This window comes from Maylandia zebra, linkage group LG19, assembly GCF_041146795.1.
Source record: "Maylandia zebra isolate NMK-2024a linkage group LG19, Mzebra_GT3a, whole genome shotgun sequence".
In the NCBI taxonomy this organism is placed as follows: Eukaryota; Metazoa; Chordata; class Actinopteri; order Cichliformes; family Cichlidae; genus Maylandia; species Maylandia zebra.
This window is the reverse complement of record NC_135185.1, coordinates 27,137,954-27,164,017: the sequence shown is the minus strand read 5'-3', so window position 1 is coordinate 27,164,017 and position 26,064 is coordinate 27,137,954. Positions and strand designations below refer to the sequence as shown.

General features: G+C 41.3%; 3 protein-coding genes across 4 annotated transcripts in view; 1 reads left to right on the top strand and 2 right to left on the bottom strand.

Annotated features, from left to right (window-relative positions):
• The window catches only part of rnf144aa (ring finger protein 144aa), a 30,373-nt gene extending 14,331 nt beyond the window's left edge, over positions 1–16,042 (bottom strand). Inside the window, exons 1-2 of one of the 2 annotated variants that reach the window (XM_004540494.4) lie at positions 15,426–16,042; positions 1,827–1,977 (exon numbers count right to left, since the gene is read on the bottom strand). In XM_004540494.4, coding sequence (XP_004540551.1) covers positions 1,827–1,961 — 135 coding nt within the window. In that variant the 5' untranslated portion in view covers positions 1,962–1,977; positions 15,426–16,042. The remainder of the gene's footprint in view (positions 1–1,826; positions 1,978–15,425) is intronic. The other variant, XM_076877836.1, reaches the window with a different exon arrangement.
• Positions 16,043–18,322: 2,280 nt separating this feature from the next.
• Positions 18,323–21,064, bottom strand: rsad2 (radical S-adenosyl methionine domain containing 2). The gene is made up of 6 exons (XM_004540491.6): positions 20,612–21,064; positions 20,366–20,527; positions 20,022–20,251; positions 19,791–19,940; positions 19,185–19,217; positions 18,323–18,960 (listed from the first exon to the last, which is right to left on the bottom strand). The coding sequence occupies exons 1-6, from the start codon at positions 20,928–20,930 to the stop codon at positions 18,796–18,798; spliced, it is 1,059 nt and encodes a 352-aa protein (XP_004540548.3). The 5' UTR covers positions 20,931–21,064; the 3' UTR covers positions 18,323–18,795.
• Positions 21,065–21,375: 311 nt separating this feature from the next.
• cmpk2 (cytidine monophosphate (UMP-CMP) kinase 2, mitochondrial) lies at positions 21,376–25,115 on the top strand. The gene is made up of 5 exons (XM_004540492.4): positions 21,376–22,169; positions 22,423–22,537; positions 22,928–23,129; positions 23,325–23,558; positions 24,435–25,115. The coding sequence occupies exons 1-5, from the start codon at positions 21,576–21,578 to the stop codon at positions 24,553–24,555; spliced, it is 1,266 nt and encodes a 421-aa protein (XP_004540549.2). The 5' UTR covers positions 21,376–21,575; the 3' UTR covers positions 24,556–25,115.
• The last annotated feature ends 949 nt before the right edge of the window (positions 25,116–26,064 follow it).

Sequence of the window (26,064 nt, the reverse complement as noted above, 5' to 3'; positions counted from 1 at the left end):
CGCTGTCTACGCCGGCTCTCTCTTACCCTTTACCCGCCCTGTTGCTTGTCTCGTGTTTCTATGGTGTATTGATAGTCATGTGCTTTTGTGCTGAGGTGTTTTTTCTTTTATCAAACTGTTCTCCCACTAGGAGCTCAGTCTGAGTGGAGTTTTTTTTTTCTCCTCCTCTTACCTCATGTAGTGTATTTTCGTTGTTTTTTTCCTATCAGCCTACCTTCTGACATGTCTGCCCAATGTGATGTTTGTGTAAAGTTGGTCAGGAGGTTCCTTTGTGAGTGCGCATGCGCCATTAGCGTGCTGCCTGCTGTAACCCCTAATTTCCCTCGGGATGAATAAAGTATTCTGATTCTGATTCATATAGCGCTAGTTCACAACAGTAGAACCCCATTGATTGCAACATCCCTTATGAACAAAAGCTTTGCGGGGGCAGGAAGGAAGAACGCTCCTTTTAAAGTTAGAAACTTTTGGCAGAATGTGATTTAGAGAGGGACAGCTGGTACCCAGAGCATAGAGAAGCAACAAACAGGACGAAAACACAAACTACGAGAGAGTGTAGTCAAAAGTTAATGACATATATTAGTGGTATATAAATACACAACTGAAGTTCAGCTGAGTGGAGGAGAAGTGCTAAGTGCAATATGGAAAGAGCCCTAGCAGGACAACTAAAGCTGGGCAAACACTGTGCGATTTTTCCAGTTGCGTTATTCAGCTTCAGCTCAAACTGTACGACTGACTCGCAGGGGTTAGAGGTTTGTAGGTCATGATGCAGGGTCTCACACAATACGGCCCGATGCTCTGATGCGACCTGAGTGCTCACACTGTGCGTCCATAACATGAAGATGATAACACAAAATCTGTCTCTCCCTCTTACACACACACACACACACACACACACACACACACACACACACACACACACACACACACACCATCAACTTTGCTAAATTGCTAATGAAAAACATTGATCAGGCAGCTGTGATTGAGCAGCAATGTCCATGGTTGTTGTAGTCGTGATAATTTTGTGAGGTGACATCGAAAAGGCTCAGATGAGCATGCCAAAGTTCTACAAGTTGTGCCTCCATCGCTTGTGTCCAGATGACATGCTGCACTGCCGTGCTGCTCCGTCTTTTCACTTTCATTTCTTTGTTTGCGTGTGCGCAGTGTGAGAGGCTGCGGTGACACCCTCATGACGGCCGACAGGTTTTCAAACAGGTTTGATCTTCTTACGACCAAACGATTGATGATCGCGAGCTGGTCGTGAGGTGTTAATCGCTTCTCGTTACCCCATATATACTACACTATGCACGACACACGATTAAGGCGAAACTCGGGCCGATCCCCAAAACGGTCGCACGACTGAAAAATCGGCTCAAAATTGGGCCAAAATTGCACAGTGTATGCCCAGCATAAGTGATAGCTCTGAGTCAACAGATCCAGTCATAAGTGTAAGGTTTATCAAAAAGGAACATTTTAAACCAAGCCTTAAAAACAGAGAGGATGCTTGCAAATAGCTGATGTTCTGCTTCTCATTGTACTTTTGGGAACTCAAGAAACTGCAAGTAAGCCTGCAGTAAATGCTCTATTGGGATCATAAGGTACTACAAGTTGTTAAAGATTATAGAATCTTATCGCTCAGGACTTTATATAGAAGAAAGAAGGGTTTAAATTCAATTTTGGATTAAGCTGGGTGTCAGTGAATAATATCTTCTGTGGTATTAACTTCATCTCCTTTTCTGGTTCAAAAAGGACTCCAGGGTTCCTTAGAGTAGTACCTGAGGCCACAGCAATGCCACAAGAAAAGGGAAAAAAAAATCCCCAAAACTTACCAGTGTACAAAAGACACATTGGCACTGTGTGATGGTGGTCATCTGCTCCAGAGGGAACTCTCCAAGGCACAGCTTACATGAGACCAGAGGGTCCACGGCCAGCTCCCACGTGGGACGGTACCGCGCCGTGGTCATCTTCACCGCCACGGAGCTGAAACATCAAAAGACACAGCAGGGAAGAGGAGAGAAAGCAATTAGTTAAGCTCAATGTTTCCTGGAAGATAGTGAAACAAATACTGCTGGTGACAGAATAAATAAGAAAAAAAGAAAAGAAAAGAAAAAAAAAAAAAAAAAAAAAAGAGTCTGTGTAGCTTCGAATTGTTTTTTTTGTCTGTTCACTTAATAAATCCCCCGTCCAAGATTTGCTCTGACTCAATGCTTTACGAATTGTGTCCAGCGAGATTGTGCACACACAAATGGGCTCGCTGTATGCACAATGACACTAGCTCGCCGCCTAAATGGCCGTTGTCAGTTCTGTTCATTTTTATTTCAGGCCTCATGCTTTCTGGCATTAAAGAAAACACGGTTCAAAAAGCTTCTGAAGCTCCTGTAGTTATCTTCAACAGCTTTCACAGCTCCCTGTGAAATTTTCACTTGGTATGAAGTTACACTTTTTTTCCTTCACTGCACGTCATTCCATGTCTCTTATGAGAGTCAGAAAGGGTTATTTTAGGCCATCTCGTCTCACTCTCTCTTTCTCTCTACAGCTGAGAGCAAAGAGCACCCACTCGGCTGTTTACAGGAAGTGCTCCCGCACATACACAGCATCAACACTGTCAAGCTCTCCCCGTGCTGCTTAGCAACTGGCTAAAGGAGGATTTTGAAGGTGGAGGGTGAGCTGATAGGAGGGGGAGAAACGTGGCAGAGGGAAAGAGACATGGAGAGTTCGCAGTTTGCCTTCACTGGTCGCAGTCTGCTTCAATGTGCAGCTGCCTGTTTGCAGAAGAGGGAAGCAAGTGGGACGAGATGGGTTGAAGAGTTCATATCCATGGACTCTTGTGCTGTCTAAATGTGCTAGTCAGCGATGAGAGAGACACACATCCCATCCTCCTCCTTAACAACACATTACACATTCTAAGTAGATTGGGAAATGCAGGTCATTGCATCCACCACTGACTGACTTCATTAAGCTGTAAATTAAGCGCTAAAGTCAATCCACAGATGATGTGTGCTAGGATATTAAAATAATAAGAGTTACAATCTGCTAATGTGGCAAATATCTCTTTGTAGGATTGTGTCTGGTTTCTTCTTTTAGTTCACTGGCCACTTTGAGGTGCTGGAAACATTCAGCGATTTTGATCCATATTGACATGATGGCATCACACAGCTGTGTTCTCCTACTGGAAGCAGCCATCAAAGAATAGGGAAGCAGTGAGGTCAGAAAGAGGTGGACATGGTCAGCAACAATACTCATCAGCAGATCGGCATTTTCTAAAATACTCAGACAAACCCATCTTGCACGACAACCATGCCATAGTTCAACAAGTCATTTAAATCACCTTTCTTCACCAACCACATGTCAGCAACCTAATGCATTTAGGCTTGTAGACATGGTAAAGACAATTTGCTAACATTCAAACCAAGCAACAGAATGGGGGTCAAATATAGAGGAACTGAACAAGTGTTCCAATTAAAGGGTGTAAGTATATTTGGATTGTTGGTACAAATGGTTCTCTTTAGATAGAATGGGTTGATAAATGATAAAGGGAATAATTTCAGTGTTTTCACTATAAATATTTCCAAACATTGTGAGACAGCCTCCTCATCCTCAAGTTAGTAGAAGTAGGAGGAAGAAGAGTCATGATTAAATGTACATTAAGATGGAAAACTGCTCATCTGAAAGTACAGGTTTAAGCAATAATACATAAAATGTGTCACTACTCTCGTTTGTGTAAACAAAAACTCAAACTCTCAAGCTGGGAAACTGTTATTAGTAATTGATGCTAATTCATTTGCTGCTTGACTGGGGGCAAATGTCTCATTTGTTACAATTGGACTGCTTTAGTTGTTCCTGTTTTGCATCTCTTTGTCGTGTTTTAAGTAGGAGGGCCAAGGAGGAAATTGCAAAGTGAGAAAAACTGAGAAGATAAATTAGAAAAATGAGATGCAGCTCATGTCTGACTCACTCAAAATGCCTGGCATCCATCCATCCATCCATCTATCCACCATCCATCACGCTCACCAGGAAGCACTGAGTGGTGAAGAAGCTCCTTTATGTAGCTGCTGAACTCATAGAAAAGCTTAAATGGCAATTTGTTATCAGGGTGTTGCCAACTCATAAAAATGACCCTCGGGGGAGTGCGTGGAGGTGTGTGCTTTGGAGGCCAAAAGGAGAAAAAAGAAAAAAGAAAAGTCAAAAGAGAAACCAATTACTATATTAATGATGTCACAACTGCAAATGCAGCCAGACAATTTAGTGTAATGGTGTGTAATAGCCCTTTTTGTTAGCTTAGGAAAAAAAAAATATATAAACATGTTAAGACAGCCTGGATGATCACCATGCAAAAATGAATAATAAAGTAAATGTGTGGGAACTTCTATAAAAACAGAAGCAGCTTAGCCACTGTTTCATTCAATCAACAAACTGCATCACTAAAAATGATTTGAATACGAGTTGAACCCCACCAGCAGGAGTGGACTGACACTTCACAGGATAGATGCTTAACACTACAAAGCTAAAAGCTTTGCTGATGACTAGAATGATAAGATATTCCAGGGTGACTGAAATTAAGGGGGGAGGGGGTGGGGGTTGACTCTTTGTCTAAATTACTAATTAATATACATTTACATTCCACGAGCAGGATCTCCTAATACAGTGGGTACTTTAATACTTGAACCTTTTCCTCTAATCCCAGGTTTTATATCGGCTGTGCAAACACTGACAGACTGGGTCGATATGGACAAATGAAATGGTTTTGTAAAGCCCTGACATGGCCTGAGGAAAGGGGGAGTGAGCGAGATAGAATGGCAAATGGAAAATGAGTTTTCACGAGAAAAGGTGGTACAGTGCGATCCCTCTGCTGCATTATTAACTAGATGGTCCATTATCACTGAGAAAAACACGCGCGCGCACACACAGGTACACAGGATATTCAAAGCAATGGACTACTTGGTGCTATCTTTTCAAATATAGCGTTCCTGAGTACGATAAGTCTGAAAAGGTCAGGTCAGAGAGTTAAAGATTAATAAAGTGAGACTCAGAAATCAAACATCTTTCCTGTGCAGTGTCCACCATGTGTCAGTCAACAGTCTAAAATAGCCCTCACTCACAGCTTAACCGGCTACAGCACCATACATGCCATAATGACTCCATATCCAGGAGACAAACAGACACACACGCATTAACAATCCATTGCATAACAGGGTTGGAACAAGTCACAGAGGAGTGACTGACTTCTCCAGGGAACAACAAGTAAATGGGATTTCTTGCCGCAGTAGAAGGCATATGATGCCACCCATTAAAGTTTTTTTTCCACCTACATCATGTTATGTAAAGCAAAGGTCAGCCACAGTACACAAACCCAAGCACAGTCAAACAAACACACACAAGCCATGCAAGTAACAGCAGAACCTTAACCAAAAAGCATACTGCCCGAAGCCTCACATCACAAGCTGACCTCGCTTCAACGATTTCAAGGTTTTCATGGTACATATGAGGACTATGATACAAGACCAGACACAGACTCACTCATCACCAGCATATAAACATTATGCCTCTTTATTATTGGGGAATTCATGTATATCGTCTTACAGATAAACCTGTTGAACTGCTTGTTAACACAAATATCACCAGAACTCAATCCAATGGAGCAGCTTGGAAACAGAAAATCTGCAGCAGCTGGGCGATGCCATCATCACCATGACAGGTGGGTACAAATATGGAGAGCATAAAGAGCAACGGTGAATAACTACATGTCAACATGTGTTTTTAATGAGTAGCAGTACTCTAAATTCCTTTCTTGGAAATGTTTGTACAAATCCGCAACAGTTACAGTGTTTTTCCAGTCAAAGTCCTCCTGAATTGTGAACATTGCTTTCTTTCTACTTACTTATTAAAACCAAACAACCTACTTTAATGCATCAGAAAGTGTGTCATTTATGAGTAAACAATTACAAATGAGTCTACTTAAAAAAAAAAAAAAAAAAAAAAAAGCTAGACCGATATTAATACACTGCTCCCAGTGTTATCTTCTGATCAGAGTGTGCATTCATATAAATGCTGCTTCCTAGCTTGTAAAGAAAATCCTAAAATGCTAATTCTCACCTGAACCCCCTCAGAGAGACTTTAGAAGTGAGAGCACATTTTCACATGCTTCAAAAAGCAGCCTCACGCTGAATAACAATGCAAGCCTTTACATTCACTAGGAATCAGCCTCAAATAACAGGTTATAATGCACCAGTGTGTACGATCTGTACTGTGTCATTTGCTTTGATGCAGATGGGCAAGCACGGAAAGAATCAGTATTTCAGCTCTTTGTTTTCAACTGAGCACAGTTTCACGTTGCATCCTGTCTGAAATTAAAAGAAAGACAGCAACCATCAGCTGCTTTGCAAGTTTGAGCAACCCAATTTTTTCTTTTTCTTCTCACAAATGTGGACACGCACAAAAATGTCTTTCGCCTGATTCAGAAAGAAACTGCTCTCAACACAGATGCTTCAAAGTAAGTTTTATAATAAATCATCTCAAGTTTAACTTGTGAATTTGCAGAAAAACAGTATTACACTGGACTTGAGCTTCACGTGAATAATTTCTTAAAAGATGCAAGCAAACAAACCATTTACATATCTTACTCTTAATTCAAAATACTGAGCATCTGGCTCATTACCATGTTCCCAAACCCTCTGTGCTGTGAGGTTTCTGTCAGTTGACTCTTATTTAAGCACAACTCCATAAGTATCTGTAGAAGGTATGCTTTTAAAATCCTACGAGCTTGTTCATCAGTGCTTTTGTTGCTTTCTGAAAAGTCAAACTGCTTTGTTGGGGTCAGCACACACTCTGCTTGAGAATTGCATTGTGTTGGCATCATAGACTGTGTATAAAAGAGGTAAGCATGTAAGCTTCTGCAGGTACTTGATATTGATATTGTGTTTGCTCCTGTTCTTAGCAGTTTCACTGTCGCACACTGGTTCCCTTTTGCAATAGGTCATTTAAACCCTCAAAAAGAAAGCTGTTCACAGTTACAATTTAAGAGAAGTGATGTAACAACAGCAATACACTATTGTGCAACTGCACATCCAAAGACAACATCATGCAGATAGTACAGAAACCTATGTAGCAAAAGTAATGGCATAATTGATGAGCTGTAATGTGATTGCTGAAGCTATAACCGTAATGCACTACCGTGTATATAATGACAGCGTAGGTTATTCTTTAGAGCAGCTAACCTACATTTTATACGTCAAAGTGCACACAGAGTATTTTTGGGTGGCTCTATTGCTAAAAGTGAAAGGTGACTTGCTCTTTTTGACAAGCAGCGGTTGGGGACAGACGCCGTCTGTCCTTGACACAGAGGTGGGGTGGGGGGAGGGGAGCCAAGAGTTGTGATAGGCCTAGTTTTTATATGCCCCAGTGAGTTACACAGTCACCCAAATGTATTTTGGCATTGTGAATGCTGTGTGTGTGTGTGTGTGTGTGTGTGTGTGTGTCAGTCAGTGGGCTTAGCAAGTCAAAGTCCATCTCGCAGTGTGGGCCAGACGGACAGTGAAATGGTGATTAAAAAATACCCAACTAAATATAATATAAACTCAGTGCACGCAAGCATGTCGATACGGTTAATACGGCCTGCTGAATTTCAGTCTGAGTATCGAAATGGTAATTTAAGCAGCTTTGAACATGTCTTGGTTGTTGGTGCCTGATCTGAGTATTTCAGTAACTGCAGATCCACTGGGAAAAATCCCAGTGGATCTTTCCCAGTTTTACAGAGAATGTTCTGAAAAAGAGAAACTATGTTCTCTGGGTGAAAATGTCTTGTTTATCTCAGAAGTCAGGAGAATGGTCAGACTGCTTCACGCTGACAGAAAGACAACAGTAAAATGATGTCACAACCGGGGTATGCAGAAAAGCAGCTCTGAATGCTGAATAAATCTCACAGCAGCAGAAGACCACACTGGGTGCCACTCCTGCCAGCTAAGAACATGAAACTTCGCCAACAATTTGCACGAACAGAAGCCGTAAAAGTAAAAATGTTGCTGGCCTGACGAATTTCGTTTTCTGCTGTGACATTCAGATGGTAGGGTCAGAATTTGGCGTCTGCCTTGTATCAATAGTTCAGGCTACTGCTGCAAGTTTAAAAGTTTCAGATATTTTCTTGGCAAACTGTAGGTCCCCTTAATACCAGCTGAACACCATTTAAATGCCACAGCCTGTCCGTTTATGCTGTTTTCTGTGGTTTATTTTTCAGTTCAATTTTTGATATAGGTAATAACTATGACCAGATGGAAGAACAGGAGGGTAGGGTCTTGTTTTCCCCAATAATTTTCAATTTAACAAGAATGACAAAAAGGAAAGATTGCAGCCCATTCAGGGGTGACAGTGGCTTAACTGCCATTATCTTTGTCACCTACCATTAATGTGTCAACAGCTAGAGGAAATTTGGGGGAACACAGCAAAGCTATATTACATTCAGTGTTAATGCCACCTGCTGGAGCTGCCTTCAGAGAAAAGAGAGAAATAAACTAGAATGACGCAGACTAGCAAGACGGGAAACAAAAAAGAAAAAGGGAAGGAAAGAAGATGTAGATGAAAGCATGAGTGAGCATGAAAAAGAGGGAAATGGGTAAAAACAGACTGAAAGAGTGACATTAAAAAAAAAATAAAAAAAAGACTGGAGGAAATACAAGAAAATAGCTGGAATAAAAAGGGCTCTTTTCTTTTATGCCTCCTAACTAGACCATTAGGCAAACAAGCTGAAGCTTTGGCAGTACTTAATGACTGAGTGTAAATATTCATGAGATTTTTGTAGCATTTTGTTTTTTCCTTCAAGTTGTAAAGAGCCTACATTGAAGAAAGTCGACTCGATGTTGGGCCACACTCATCGATAAAGTTCACAAAGCTCTTTTTTTGTTAATATTTGATCTCCCCCACCCCATTTTCCTTTATACAAAAAAAAGAAAGAAAGTACGACTGAATACTGAATGACATGATGGTGAACAGCAGACACAGAGCAAAACAGTCAGATGGGGGCTAAAGCAAGGGGGCCAGTTCTTGCCTACAGAGTCTTATTGTCAGTGGTAACAACACTTACAGTTCTCTACAGCACAAAGAATAAACAAGATACGGACGTTATTGTGGAGACAGTAACAGGAGATACTTGTTTCTTACCAAATCAGTATGCAATAAAAAAGAAAAAATTTAAAAATGAGGCTGTAACCAGAGACGGCGAGCTAGTTCTCACCTCCAAAAAAACCCATGCTGCCACACATTATTGTCTCGCAAGCTGAGTGAAGATGACAGGCATGCCACACTGAGCCCATTTCTATTGACAGATGGAGAGAGCCTGGGCGAAGGGTCGACTTTGCTGGGTATCTCTTGTCACTCACCGCGTTGCATCTTCAGTCTTTATGTTTACATGTAGGGTTTGACTAAATTACAGCAGACAATAACAGGTAAAGTCCAAGGTCATTATTGTGGACGATTTTGACTTATTTATATATCTGTAACCATGCAGAAAAACTTCTCCCGGCTTTAGCTGACAAAGAACACTTATCTAATACCGTAACACTGCTCAGCTGGGTATGAAATTGTGTGAACTGCTTTGTCTAATGAAGGAAAGTTAGTTTTAGTTTGTTATGCAAATGCGTCCAGAATTCACTTTGTACTTCTGTCCAAAACAGAATCCAACAAATATCAGCTGGCAGGAATTTTTCTCTTTCCAGACTCTGTTTAGTTGATCAGCGCTTTTGGCTTTCATCTTGTAAAAGTTCTTTATGGGGTTTTTTTTCTCCCTACCAGGTTGTTCTTTATTTATTTATTTATTATAATTTAACTCTGAAATCAGACTCATTAGAATCTCTTGTGAATTTTAATACAAATCAAAATGCTAGAAAATACTAATAGCTGCTGAAGAGATGGACTAAATGGACAAAATCTTGACTGTTACGCACACAGCCGACAAACGCCAGGACACATCCACTGAGAGCAGCAGCTGACAACAAATAAGGCCCGTATTCGCACGCTGATAGAACGTTCCTGAACTACACATATTAGGCTGCGTTTCTGAATAAAGAAAAAGGCAAGAAGATGTCTGTAATGTTTGCATTTTCTAATATTGAACAGTTCCTGATTTATTTGGACTTATAATGGAGGTGATGCCACTCTGTCTTCACCCCATCAGTTTGACGATTTAAGGCAAATAAACCGTAACAGGTCTTGTGTTCATATCATGAAGTGACAATGGAGCTATGTGACAAGGAAAATAGGATTTATTATTTCTTAAATTTTGCTTTTGAAAAAATGAGAAAATTTACTATGTCAAACACACGTCTCATATTCTTTAAACTGGTGAAAGAGTGTTAACACAGAAATTAGCACATAGCATTGATTCCCTTTACATGTCAGGCTGAACACTCAGTGTATGTGTTATGCCAATCACACACACACACACACACACACACACACACACACACACACACACACACACACACACACACACACACACTCTACATGTCCCTCATTAGAAAAAAATGCCCTGGGGACAAATTCCTTATGCCACTGCACTGTGCTAAATGAACTGAGAAGGTTATGTCAAGATCTGGCAAAAAAGCTAATTGATGACATGAAGTAAGAAATAATAAAAAGAACTGCGTGTCCTTTTTCACCACAGCTTTAAGCTACTAAATAGTACTGATCGAGACACTTAAGTGGAGTCGGGTCGTGTCAGCCATTTTAGTCTTTCACTGAAGTTATTTTAATGAGGAAAATACACAACAAGGGCTAAAATAACAAGCGTGACTCTTGCATGCTGAGTACTGCCGTCACTCCACTGGACAATAGTGTTTTCATGGACAAAACAGGAGTGAGAAGCACTCCAACAGAGAGGCACTCAGAGTCTAATCTGTGGGATACAGTGGCACTCTCACCAAGCAGTGGGCTAAACAATTCACAAGCAATTTTGCTAATCGCTGAGTCTGCAAAGCAGACAAAACAGAAGAGTGGATAGAGTCAGATCCCCCAAGAGCTCATGCCCCAGTCTGACCCTCCATACTCCCTGTAGTCCTGCCATGACATCACAGCTTATCATCTTGTACAGAGTGCTTTCTTGTATCACGTAAAAATCACCACCACAGCATATTATTTTCTCTTTGCCTCCCAGCTCTTTCCTTCCTTGCTGTTGTGGGATGCTACCCTGTACAGAAAACCCAGTCTACAGGTCTCCCGTAGAAATGGGAAGGAGGAAGCCCCAAACCCATGCTAGGAAATGTTCTGGCATCCTGTTGATGGGTTTGTTGTAGAAACACAGAGGATACTATCTCACTAAAGGTAAGCAAGGCCCTCAAAGTATCTACATGGGGGAAAATATTACAACACCCTGGTGACAAAAGAAAGCCCCATTGGACTTTTTTGATACTTTGATATATTCTCTATCAATCCTTATCGGGTTGGGCTTCACCTATTTGTAGTTTGGACATGTGTCAGGCATTAGATGTATATAACATATTGGTCATAACCGATCCAGATACTTTTGTTACACTGGAGATTAGAAAGAAAGGGAAGAAATTGATCAGAGTTACTGACAAACTCTGACTTTCACATTATTTTTGCAGAGAATGAAAAAAAATGGAAAGCTGGAAACAGAAAACCCCTCTGCAATGTTCTTGATTAAAACTTACTCATAAAAACACTTGCATTGACCACAGCTTCCCAAACATGTTCACGCCACTTAAAGTTAGGATCTTTAGGATTTAATTAAATAAGCCTGCCTTTCCAATATCATTCTGGATTACTGAAAAAGTAGCCCGATTAAACAGGCCTAAATTTTAAAGGCCTTGTATCCAAACAAGTCTGAACACTAAATTGGAAAGTTGGAATCATTAAAGCTGCAGTAACCACTTGGTGTTGTTATTGCTTAGTGCTTAATGCTACTAAGGACACGGCTGCAAAGTCTTATTCACTCCAAAACAAGAATGGTGCAGGAAAAAACCTTCGATATCTGCCCAACAGGCCAAGTTGTAATGTGATCACATCTCCTCTAACAAGGGGATTTTCACATTGTCAATGTAATTTTTCCCTCTTTCAATCCCCAGTGGCACTAATCTATGCTTTACAAAATGCCAGGCTGCACCACATTTCGCTTCAGTGGTGTCGAGATCCCAGCCTACCACTTGGCTCATCTACTTCACTTAGCGGTTTTCATCATTTCTGCGAATGATTCTCAGCTGAGCGCGAGCCCGAACGTGTTCCATTTGCCGCTTTTATCTGTAGGTGGAGAGCGTCAGTGATGGAGACAGACATAGTAGGACCAAAGGGCTGGCTTAATCCCAGTAGCTGAAGTGTGAGCTGTACCCCTTTAATGAACAGAAAACATAATTTGTTGTTGAACTATAGTCTACTGAGAGTACTGTAGGAGGAAAAACTTCCATCTCCTCCTACAAAATGTTTCTTCCTGACTCTTTTCCAAATTATTAACCAACACGTGGTGTGTGAATGCGAGACACCAAATTCTCCTCTTTATAAAAGCTTTACAAAGATGTGCTGGAAATACTAAAATATAATGATAATAAATTATCAGTATTCAAACTTTTCTGCACAAGTCAGTAAAATGCATGACAAAATTAAAAAAAATGGACCTAGAACTGCAGTGAAAGTCAAATATTTTATCCCTGGATGGTGCAAATACATCTGCTGGAACACGGGAAACTTTAATATGCAAGAAACAGATGTTTAGCTGGCGTTCACTTCTCCCTCACCTAAAATTCTTTGTTCTTAATCTTTGTTTGTGTAAAACTATCCTGAGCCTTTAGGACTAACTGAAATGAAAAGAGGAAGACCACAGAGAAGATTCATGGATGTAACGAAAGAGGTCACGCAGAGGGTTGGTGTGACAGAGGATGGAAGGGATAGGATGAGATGGAGCCAGATGATCCACTACGGCGATCTTAAAGGGAGCAGGCGAAAGAAGCAGAAGATGAAGAAGACTGAAATACTCCGTCGTATAAAGTGTCCCGGTCAGCAGATAATGCGTTACATAACAGCGTCTCAATTTGCAAAGCCCTACCTGTCTGAGAAAAATAGGGCGTGTGAGACCAGTTCAAAATGCCAAGTGGCTGTCTGGAAGAAGCACGGCGCACAAGCACCAAATAATACTCTCATAACAATCCCTGTCTCATCCAAACATAATCCTAACTGGCTGGATACAAGCCATAACACACAGAGCTAAAGTGCTCTCGGAGCAGAGAACATCATTTTCGGGAGCTATTTAGGGCTCAACTGACAGCAGTATTGCCTGTTTAATGTGTACACTATCCACTCTATCCCCAGCCACGCACGCGCGCACACACACACACGGAAACCACCACCACCACCCAGAATACTCACTCCAAGCAACACCCTGCTGAAATGGCATTTAAGCTGTTGCATAATCTTTGGAGGACTCGCAGCACAAAGGCAGAACACGACCCCTGAAATCAGATTACTCTAAAATGACTTTTTCTCTGGAAGTGTAAATGTTACCAGAATAAAGGAGTAATTTAACAAAGCTGGACTGCAGTAATGAAGTGTATACCTGAGACAGCTAAGGCTTTAGAAAGTCCAGTTACCTAAGCACAGTCATTTGACATTCAGTGTCAGTCCCCCTAAATTTAGCCTTACTTCTCTAACAAGGCTTTACTGCCATTGGAGGACTGACGGTAATTGAGATCTGATCGCTGGTTAGGGGTATTTAAACTGAAAGCCTCACTTCTACACCAAGTCCAACTCAAGGTAATTAATCTTCTTAACATTAGGTGCTTTTGTAGTGACCTAAAGATGGACAGAGCACTGACAAACAGCCTCTCCAGGATGTCGATTACAGCATAGCACTGTTTCACCAAAAAACAAAACAAAACAAAAAAACCCAAGGCCCTGCCTAGGTTTATTTCCCAGAGACCCTTCTGTTATTAAACCAGAAGGTCCAACCTACAGATCACACTGGAATCACTACCCTTAGTATATGATTGCCTTCAATATAGCTCAAATAATCAGCCATGAGTCGTTGCAGACATGCTCTTTAAAGAATGCATAAATGCCCAACCCAGGGCTTTCCCAAGTCTCCCAGATTGCCTTATTTGCAGCACAGCAATGATGTATCCTGCTAAGATCGCTGCATATTTTTTAGTACGTAGCAAATGCCAAGGTCAAACAGACCACTGCAAAGCTTGGATAAACACGAAACCGTTTCTAAGAAAGTGTCTGCCCTGTGTGAAGCCCTTGTAGCACAACAGGACAATCATAACACCTCCTTGTCTATATAAAAAGACATGTATGAAGTGCCCTTCATACATGTCTGTTACGTATAGGTTTCCATGTGCATTCATGGGTGTGTTGTTTGTGACAGTCTGTTGACTTCAATAGCAGGCTGGGTTCTCGACATCATGACCTCATTCCTTCTGGCTCTTAAGTCAACTCAGCACCCCACTTTCCTCTGGGAGTGGGCTGAAAGCTGCCGGTCATTCCAAGGAGCGTGTTGTACAAAGCAAGCTACAGTATAGCTCGCTTTGGACAAATTTGCTGCAGAAGAGAGGAATAGCAGCTTGATGTATTTTATTCCCTGATGGGAGCAAGCTGTATCCGAGAATAATGGAGAAAGTGAGAAAATTATTATTTTTTTCTCCAGCACATTGATAGGGCACCTAAAAGCCTGTTTATGACAGGATTGGTGTCAAAAATGGAATTTGATTTCACAAAACAATGCTGAAGTAAAACAATTTCTCCTCACATTGATGTGTCAGATAATGTTAATAAAACACAGGCAATACTAACTTCCGTTACTAAAAATGGTTGTTTAAGAAAAAAAAGATTTTCCCCAGATTTACTGACAGCCCTCAGAGGGGAGATGACACCATGTGAGAGGTGTACAGGTAGCAAAGAAATTAGCAAAGGAGTATTTTAGCACTTCAGAGCCTTGATTACAACATAAATCCTTTGATTACCTAGCAGCCTGGTTTCACAGCAATGCATGTAATCCAGCTGCACCCTGAAAGGACTGCTTTACGTGTATATAGCAAGCGCTGAGTGACCTTTTCAGGGCTCAGTGGAGCAATCATCTCCGAGCATGTTATGCACCCTGCAGCTGTGGCATAGGAGACGAATATGACAGAAGGATGTGGGAAACAACCCAATTACACAAACTCCAAGCAAGTGCCAGCAACAGCTACTTAGGACCACTGCTCTGCCAACTAACTACAACTCTTTATGTTAAAATTCGCTAACACAGAGGGGAGCTATCTCGTCAGGCATCGGCATCAGTCAGCTGGCTGTAAGCCAGGTAGCTACAGCATATCTTGCAGTAACAAAAAAAAAAAAAAGAGAGAGAGAGGGAGAATGTCGGAAATATGCGACAGCCGTGTGCTGACAGTGACAGCTCAAGCAGCTCTCTCACACTGAGTAAAAGCGCAAAACCTTACCTGGCTTTCTGAGATAACGCCGTCTTGATAGTGTAACCTCAGGAAGGGCTGAAGAGATGATCTCTTGAATTGGATTAACGAACAGGCGGCCAACCAGTCAGGCGGAGGAGGTGGCGGTGGTAGAGGAGGAGGAGGAGGATGATACCTCTGAAGGGGTGATGCCCATATTCAATATGTAGCCCTGAAACGTCGGGGCGGACACATTTGACCTGCTACTGTCGCCTACAGCGCCTGAGTTCGAGCTCTGGTCAAACACTGACACCAAAAAACCTCGAGTCAAATCATAAAAAAGCCTAAGCGCAGATAAAATAAGCAAACGGCGGGAAGCACGAGCCGCAGCTGACACTCTTCTTTCTGTTTTGCTTGACAGGAGGATTGTTTGTACACCGGAACAGCGGTTTACTCTCGATTACAGAACAATGCGCAACATCCAGTCGTCACCCTGCCACACGAATCGTACAAAAAAAAAACAGTACACAACCTTGCTGAGAAGAGATCCGGTGGCGCCCTGTTTATCTTTCCGCCGTTCCTCCTGCCTTGCTCGGTAGGAAATCAGCTGCTTCGCACTGGAGGGACGCCATTTGTTTGTGAGAGGTTTTCCGTCTGCTGTCCTACGGTGCCCCTTAGAGGAGAGCTCAGCACCTGCCACCTATCCAAATAACAGCTCCCCCTGCTGTCAAAACACTGCAGTCGCCTTTAAGCGTTTTCTCATTTGCCTTTACAGCCTACATTGCATACACATTGCCTAACAAATGTCTTTTATGTACTCATTTATCTGGGTAAAAAATTAGAAAATACGGTTTGTCAAGAACTTTTTAAAACTAACAATTGATTTAATCAGTTGTTACGGAATTCACGTTTTTTATACAAGCATATTGGACTATTAGTGTGAATCACTATTTTTCAGCTTTTTGTGAAACAGTAAATTTGACAACATTTTAACAACAGTAATTATATTTTAGCTTTAAAAATGTCATTTTGATTAAATGCATTAAATGTGTATACTGGTTCATTAGCCATTACAGTAACATAAAAAGTGATTTTAATAATTGACAAGGCTGTTAATTTAGAAAAGCTGTGGCTTAAAATGGCATTTTTTTAATTAAATTTTTTTTTATTTCAACTAGTATACATGCTTGTTTCCATTAATCTTTTGTCTGCCAGTCAAAATTTTATTTATTTGCCTAAATTTAAGACCTAAAAATGAAAAGAATTACAAATAGAAAAACGTGTTTTCATACACAAGCTTTTATACAATCTAAATTGTGACCTACATCTCAGTACTCAGTCAGCTGCAGTGAACTGCAATAACATTAGTTTCAGTTCAGCTATGTGTGAGTGTTGCAAAACATAAATCAGACATTGTAAAGTATGTGTTTGACAAAAAAAACAACTAAACCATATCCAGATAGAGGCAGTGACAGAAATATTGAAACCATTCAAGCTATTTGAACTTCTATACAACATTTTCAGTAAATTGAAAGTAGAAAAGTATTGCTGATCTTGTTGGAACCAGCTACAGTCTGCTAGGTTTATACAACAGATAAGATCAGTGTACTTAATTTTCCAAGGCCTGGAAGGTCCACACAATGGTGTGGCTTTGTTGTTGTTAGCCTCGTGGTCTGCCCTCTTGCTCTGAGAGGAGACCACCGTTCTTTCATATCAGCGCTATCCATGTTTATCTTACTTTGCATAAAAGTGTGTTCTTATTTCTGTTCTACCTTAAGAGGAAAACAAATTATAGTATCAAAAAAAGTTTAAAATGTACAGTGACAAATAGTTACAGTGGCATGCAAAAGTATTCGGCCCCCTTGAACTTTCCCACATTTTGTCACATTACAGCCACAACCATGAATCAATTTTTTTGGAATTCCACGTGAAAGACCAACACAAAGTGGTGTACACGTGAGAAGTGGAACGAAAATCATACATGATTCCAAACATTTTTTACAAATAAATAACTGCAAAGTGGGGTGTGCGTAATTATTCAGCCCCCTGAGTCAATACTTTGTAGAACCACCTTTTGCTGCAATTACAGCTGCCAGTCTTTTAGGGTCTGTCTCTACCAGCTTTGCACATCTAGAGACTGAAACTCTTGCCCATTCTTCTTTGCAAAACAGCTCCAGCTCAGTCAGATTAGATGGACAGCGTTTGTGAACAGCAGTTTTCAGATCTTGCCACAGATTCTCGATTGGATTTAGATCTGGACTTTGACTGGGCCATTCTAACACATGGATATGTTTTGTTTTAAACCATCCCATTGTTGCCCGGGCTTTATGTTTAGGGTCGTTGTCCTGCTGAAAGGTGAACCTCCACCCCAGTCTCAAGTCTTTTGCAGACTCCAAGAGGTTTTCTTCCAAGACTGCCCTGTATTTGGCTCCATCCATCTTCCCATCAACTCTGACCAGCTTCCCTGTCCCTGCTGAAGAGAAGCACCCCAGAGCATGATGCTGCCACCACCATATTTGACAGTGGGGATGGTGTGTTCAGAGTGATGTGCAGTGTTAGTTTTCCGCCACACATTTTGCATTTTGGCCAAGAAGTTCCATTTTGGTCTCATCTGACCAGAGCACCTTCTTCACATGTTTGCTGTGTCCCCCACATGGCTTGTGGCAAACTGCAAACGGGACTTCTTATGGTTTTCTGTTAACAATGGCTTTCTTCTTGCCACTCCTCCATAAAGGCCAACTTTGTGCAGTGCACGACTAATAGCTGTCCTATGGACAGATTCCCCCACCTGAGCTGTAGATCTCTGCAGCTGGTCCAGAGTCACCATGGGCCTCTTGGCTGCATTTCTGATCAGCGAATTCCAATAAAATGGATTCATGTTTGTGGCTGTAATGTGACAAAATGTGGGAAAGTTCAAGGGGGGCCAAATACTTTTGCAAGCCACTGTATTGTGGAAAAAATGACTTTATTTTGCCTTGTTACTTAACCACATAAAAAATAAATTATGACAACATCATTGACAAGTTGTCCTTCAATCTAAATTTGTTGTGTAAAATTATAATTTGAATATAACACTCAATGTTACTTTGTTCAACAATCATAAACAGTACAATATATTTCCAATACAATACAATACATCTTTATTTATAGAGAATATTTAAAAACCAGCGGTATACCAAAGTGCTTAACATAAAAGACAGATATTTAGATATTTAATAAAAAATAAAGAAGAACAATACTTCTGGATCACCTTCTATTTGGTGACCGTAACCTTCAAATAACCCCCCCAGAACACACACACACACACACACGCCTAGATATATCTGAATATTTACATTCCTAGTGCAAAATGATCATACTGTAGAGCATATCAATGCAAACACTTAGCAAAGGAGCATCAAACACAAGCTGAAGAAGCGTTTTACCACTCTAGCTTCATATCAGCTTTGCTCCACACATACTTTCCCCCTCTTTTTAGAAACATTTTTTCATCGAAGCCGCTGAAGCGAATCGCCTCCTTTACTCCAACATCAAGGATGGATTTGGAAGGATCCTTCCGTCCCTCTCGACAGTCCAGGAAACGCATCTGTAACAAAAAAAAGGAAGAAAATCAACATATGAAGTAAGTTTCCTTCAGCTAAAATGCCTAGCAAGTTACTAATTTAAACAATTATACCAAATTCAAGCCTTTTTACTTAATTTGAGCAATCCACATTCATATAACTCAAACATACAGTTCATTTTTTTACTTAAACATCTGATAAAATGGCTCAGCCGCACTACCAGTTAGTAATAATCTGAAGTACTTACATATTCATCCAGGATCAGATAGGAGTTCCTCATCTATTAAAACAAAAAAGACCACAAATTTTAATTTTTGTGTATCCTAACGTTGGATTTTCAACCATTAATTACAGCACAACAAAGAATTATTTTAGGCAGGATGACCTGAGCTCATGTTTCAACCTAATATATATGTTTAGTTCCTACTTTTCATGCCATAGTGCTGCAAAATTGAGGAGTAATGCAGAATGAGCACAACGCAGATATGAAACATGGATATTCTAGAAGTTATCATAGCATTATAAACTATACCAAAAGTCTATACCAAAATATCCCCTTATATTTGGTGGCCATCTATACAACAACAAGAAAACAACATCAAAATTCCTAACTGACAGTGGTGTTCAAAAGTCAACTTTTGTATAGTTTGTTTGTTTAACTGTGCATTGTGTGTGTTTACTATAATAATATTCACATTTTATTCACTCTAGGCATACCAAGCTCTAATTGTACGCCCTTACTTAAATCAAAAAATTTAAAAAAAGGATGAAAAACATGTTTCCCACAGAATACATTATGGTTATTGCATTAAACATATTTGCCATACTTGCTGCACATGTCTGAGAATTATACCTTCTCATTAGACTCAGGAACAAGGCAAGAGACGCTGCTGTGTCTGTCCAGAAACTCCTGAAACTGCTGATCACTGATGACAAACCTCTCTGCCTCTCTCAGGGCTGTCTCGCCTGCGTTTTCCCCGTCAATCAGCAGGCACTGAAAGACCTGAAAACAAGAACGAGACGTTCAGTACATCCATGATTACCCCGTACAAACATATTTATTTACTTATTTTTTCATTTTTACCTTCCAGCGGACAGGATTAATCAAATTGATTTGCTGTGTCATGTCTTCGTCATAGTTGAAGATGTTGATGACGGAGTTGATTTTCAGTGCCACTTTATACTCCTTGCACCAGCTGCAGATCTTGAAGAGGTTGTCAAGGTGGCTCTTCCTGCCTTGAGTTCTGCCAATCAGCTGGTTGGTTGCTTCATCAAAGCTGTCACAGGAGATAGCTAGAATGTCCAGATAGATACCTAGAAGAGGAAATTAAAATGAAAGAGATCATAAATGTAAATTATTTTATGGTATATGGCACAGCTGGAATGTACCCATAAAAAAAGAAGCTGTTAATAACTTAGCTACATTACCATATTTCTGGAACCATTCTTCTTTGATCATGCTTCCATTGCTGACAATGCTGACACTTGGGAGCTGAAGGTCCTGTTTGCAGTACTGGACCAATTTCCCAACAAACTCTCCCTTATTATGCAGGAAGGGCTCTCCGCCAGAGAAGTTGATCTTTTCCATCCCTTAAAAAAAGACATAAATTTAATAGCATGCACAGCAATTTGACAAAAAAAAAAAAGCTTATTGTTATTAATTTGTCAAATCACCTGATTCCTTTAGAAGTTTAAGCCCCGTCTTAGCTTCCTCCAGGGGTAGGACGAAGGACGTTTTTGCAGTGTGGAAACAAAATCCACATCTATAATTACATTTGCGCGTAAAGTGGTAGTTGACGCTCGTTGGGATCGTTGGATTTTGGTCTTTGTTTTGGTCCAGTTTATCACCAGCAACGAATGAGTTTGTTCCCTTGCAGGCTCCTGTTGTCCAGTAAGTGAGTTTTGAAAAGGCGATCTCAAAAATGCAGTAGATGGTGCTGATGAAGCGCCGCAGAAGCAGCCTGGGAGACGAGACAGCAGGAGAAAAATCCATTTTTTAAATGACGAGTTGTGCTGTCAGACTTGCTGCTGGCGCGTCATAAGCCGAAACCCGCAGGGCTCATGTTATATAGAGGGTGAGGGGAGTCGGTCAGCTGAGCGACTCAAAAGTTTCTGTTTACAAACAACGAAAACGAAACCTAGCCTGGTTCCATCCTGCTGAGATGCAAGAAATAATTTACGCGCGTCATGACAACGCATTCTTTGCATTTCTTCACAGTGTCATTCGTCCATTAAACCTTCATTAGAGACCTTTATGTACAGTAGTGATATGCCATTAAATAGTGCAGGACTTATAGATCTTTAGCTCTAATGGTCAAACTTTCAGTGATAAATGCTTCTTTGTTAAAACAGTTTCTGTTTCGAGTCTGGGTGCATTCAGTTGTTTTCACAGCCTCGCTACTTGTCCAGTCTCTTGGTGTCTTTCATTTTCATTAAACACGTTCAAGAAACACAACTTGGATTCCTGGAAAGAATGAGCTGCCCCTGCGAGGCGTTGGCTTCAATAATAAACGCGTTTCACAGTAAACGAAAAGTTTCGTTTTCTCCGTTTGGCGCCGTTACTATCGTTTTCCCTTCAGCTCACACGATGCGTCTCGGGACATATTTTGGAAACAGATAAGGGCATTTGGTGTACAAGATGTCAAAACACGCAATGTCTCTTCTTCCACGGTGGTGCTCTCGTGTTTTTTCAGTGGAGTTAAATGGAGCGCCTTTTTATTTTGCTGTTAAGGAAAAGCACCTGGGAGAAGACGTGCCGAGGGTGTTCAGAGAAGTTCAAAACCGTGACAAGTGCTACTCTGTCCTTGTTTACTGCAGCAGAGACAGAATCAAAACGGCGAAGTTTTACGGGGAGCTGAAAGACAAACTGCTGAGGGACTTGCCTCCGGAATGTCGCTTGTCTCCCATGTCTTCATTTCTACCAAAAGTCAGGGATTCTCTCGTTAAAGGTTACTTTTTAAAAGGGAATTCTGACACTTCCTCCCCGATAGAGCGGCTTTTGAGTGATTTAATACAACATGACCCAGTGTTAGTTTGTTCGTACTCTCCAGCTGAAGACGGCCAACAGTGGACGCAGCACATGTGGTCAGAGACAGCAAGCCAGGTGATGGATGTGGCAAAGGAATACTATGTGGTACCCTCAGAAGCGCCAGAATATCACCCATCTACTCTCAACATTATCAATTCAGATGTATTCTACAGCTTTGATGAGGCCTATGACGTGATGAAAAAAGTACGTATTTTCTCATTTTAATGTTTACAAGACTGTTTTATGTTTATTTTAGTATACCGCATAAGATTTTGGCAAACGGGCGCACTCTTGTGGAGGATGTAGGGATAGCAGTTTATACCAAGAGACCCAGAGCTTTTGCTTCTAACGTTTATCTATCAGGGAGGGCCAGGTGGCCCACAGCACTGTGTGCGCTCATTGACAGCACAGTCTATGACTCACTCCTGCCTGCTTAACTGATTTGTCTGTTCTGCAGTGTGGTGACATCATCCCAGAAGCTAAGGCTGTGCTGGAGCTGCTGCCCAGCAGGGTGGAGGCCAGAAATAAACCAGACTTCCCTGTTATTGTCATAGAGGGCCTGGATGCCACAGGTTAATGCCATTACCTCATAAATAAATATGTGATCAGTCTGATGCATAGATGTCATCCTAAAGTGGTGGCTGGTTGTTCTCCGCTAAAGCCATTATCTGCCAGGGAGCTTCAGTTAATGGAATATCATGTATCATGACCTCAGAAAAGTTACATCACTTTGAAATGGTTTACTGTGCAGCTCGCTCCTCTAATACTATTTTCAAACCTTCATGAAACCTCAACTGTGTGGTTCAAGAGGGAGTTTTAGTTGAACTTTTCAAGGGCCACCGCAGTTTCTTTTAATATGAACAAAAAGGATGAATTCCTCCTTTTGTGATTCGAAAATGTTCAGACCTTTGTTTTCTTTGGTTTTGAGGTGAATCTATTTCCTGTCCTTCTCTGTATCACAGGTAAGACCACTCTGACTGAGTCTCTGAAGGATACACTGGGGGCCACTCTTCTGCCATCCCCACCAGAGTGCCTTTCCCCCTGGAGAGCCCGCTTTGATCAGGAGCCACCCCTCATCCGCAGGGCCTTCTATGCTCTGGGGAACTACATCTCAGCAGATCAAATAGGCCTAAAGGGCGCGAAGACACCTGTCATTGTTGACAGGTAAAGACAGCTGAGATGTTGCAGGTGGAGTGAGGTCTGCCTGTTTTGTGACCTTTTTTTTTTTTTTTGTAAGAACTTGTAGGTCCCGCTGAGATCCAGATCTATACAACTCAATATTCAGTGGCTACCAAGTCACCTGATGCGACTTCCACCTGTCATTCACCTTTCAATTCACCATTGATTACCTGTCCCCAGATTTTGGCACAGCACAGCGGCCTATGCCATCGCCACAGCGGTGAGTGGTCCAGTGTGCAACCTTCCAGGAGAAGGTTCAGAGGTGTACTGTTGGCCTAGCGACCTGTTTCAGCCCAGCTTGGTGGTCTTACTCACACTTGACCCCGAGGAAAGGAAGAGGAGACTGAGAAACAGAGGCCAAGGAAAGACTGATGAAGAGGAAGAGCTGGATCATAACCAGCTGTTCAGACTCAGGTAGTTGGAGTGCTTATGCATAATGTATTATTTACTCAGTTAGCATTATACTTGCATTAGAACACTCATCAAGCAAGTGAGAATGCCCATTTAGACTGAAAGCGTAAATAATTGGTTGTGAACTTGTGATAACATTAATATGGATCTTTTAAAGTAGTTCTCTGTGCATATTGCTGGCACTCTTAATCTGATTGAGGACAAGTATGATGATTCTAGGTACCCAGACTTGGTGATGTCAGGCACGTCAGACAAAAATGAAAGGCTCCGCTATGTTATACTTATATTAAAGAAAAAGAAGAAAAAGTATGAGTGTTAGAGCATGAAAGCGAAGATCAGTACAAACCCGACTGTGGATTCACAGTCAAGTCAGCTCAGTCTTCGTCTGATCCATCAAACACTTAACAATCAATTACGGTCCCATGGGAGAGGCAGCTGATGAGAAAGAGCAGGTGATTAGTTGCTGAGCTGCTGTGCTCCATTAAGCTGGTCAAAACTGGCAGGCACTGCCGGCCTAGTTAGTTGCTACACAGACAGGTCGATGGCTACTTTCATTCGTCTTCTGTCCTGACATAATGGCCTTTCCACACGGGACAGCCAGATGTTGGGCCTGCAGAATTAGAAAATGGAGGGAGTTGACAGTCAGCCTGTGAATGAGTGAGGGATTCTGCAGACTTGGCCCGCCACTATCAAAAGGACAATTCTTCACTGGTAACAGGAATAGCAGAACTCTGAGCCATCTGTGTTGTTTCTCAAAAATGTACTGTATTGTATACCTTACTGTGCAGCAAAGCTGTAAGCAATCACAATACTAAAATTTGTCTTGTGCTGCACGCCTCCTTCACTCCTTGACCAATGTTTGCGTGTGTGTGTGCGCAGAGTGGAGGAGGCTTATCGGAGGATCAGCGGCCCAGCTTGTGTTACTGTGGATGCTAGTCCTTCTGCAGACCGAGTGCTCCAACAAGTACTGCTTTTAATTAGGGGCAAATGCCACTTGTAAACAACTCTCCATCTCCCCTGCTGGCAGTCAAGCATCAAGTGTATGCAGTGCATCCCGTCACCACTAGGTGCCAGTAAGGCATCGTAAATGTGATTGCAGACAGACTAGTGGGCAGATTGGAGTGTGGAGAAGAGATTCTATTCATAACGTGTAAAGGTTGAATGCCAGGGGCCAGAATTGCATGCTACAATCAGAAATACATATTCATGTAGACACACACACACGCACACATACTCACACTAATGTATTGTCAGGAAGAAGTGTACATCTAACGACTGTTGTGACCTCTCAGAAATTAGACACTGTGTAGCCTCCAGATACCTTGTAGCAGCACTTTTTTTTTTTTTGCAGACTGACGCTCGCAAAGTGGATAGGAACATTTATATAAGGGCGACGAGTTACTGCAGATTGAATCAAAATGCACAAATAAGAAAAAACAAATCTTAAAATGTACGTTGAATGTTAGCTTGTTAAAATAAATGCAGAACCCAGTCTATCTTCGGATAACATATCTTCACTTGTTAAAAAAAGTTTTTGAATTAAAAGAAAATGACACTAAACATCTGTTTGTGTTTTCTCTTCTACAAACTGTGTATAGCTGCATGTTTGTGTTGCTTATATAACTGGCTATGAACATGAGCACAATGTCCTGCTCTGTTTGCAAGAACATGAACTCAGCTGTGTGATACTGACACAAGTGATGCACTAAGATCACATGGCACTATCTGTACTTGATGCTCTCATAAGCACTGGCATTTTCAAGTTGACACACGTAAATGTACACACGCCTACTTTTGTAAAACACACACACACAATCATGCACATCTACTAAGAGCATATACTGTAACTCATTTATATAGGGAGGAAGTGTATATTTGGCCTATGTGATGGGAAGATTAATTGGGGGTTTTAGTAATTATGAGCTTGGCAAAGCTGCAGGGTGGAGAAGACAGAGTGACCCATCTCTTTTACTGCGATGCATCAGCAGAGTGCCAAGCAATGCAGACCCTATTCATATGGCAATTAATGGAGCGCTGTATATCAATGTCATTTCATTGGTCCCCCACATAAGTGCATGGAATCACTCTTTCTACCAGTTATAGCAATTCAGTGTTTTACTGAATGCAGAGGTGCTGTGGATGCAAATCTTACCATCGCATGCCGTCACACAGACTAAAATTAAGTCATTATGTTTATAGAGTATGGTTTCCTACATGAGGCAGCTGTGTACAGTTTGCTGAATTCATAAGCTCCTTAGCTCCCCCGTGCCTCAGTGGATGTTCTGTATGGCACAGAATGAATGTAGTATAGACCATGTGGAATTTTGATTACCATTAACACAGAGAGTCCAAAATGTATGAAGTTGGGAGAGCAAGCCAATTAGGCCTCCTGCCATATTTCATACCTGAATGCAAAGCTGTGTGCGCTAGCAGTGTCAGCCACATTTCCCCGTCAGATGTTGTTAAGCACTGATATTTTTGGCAACAAAAAGTTAGCGGTGATATCATG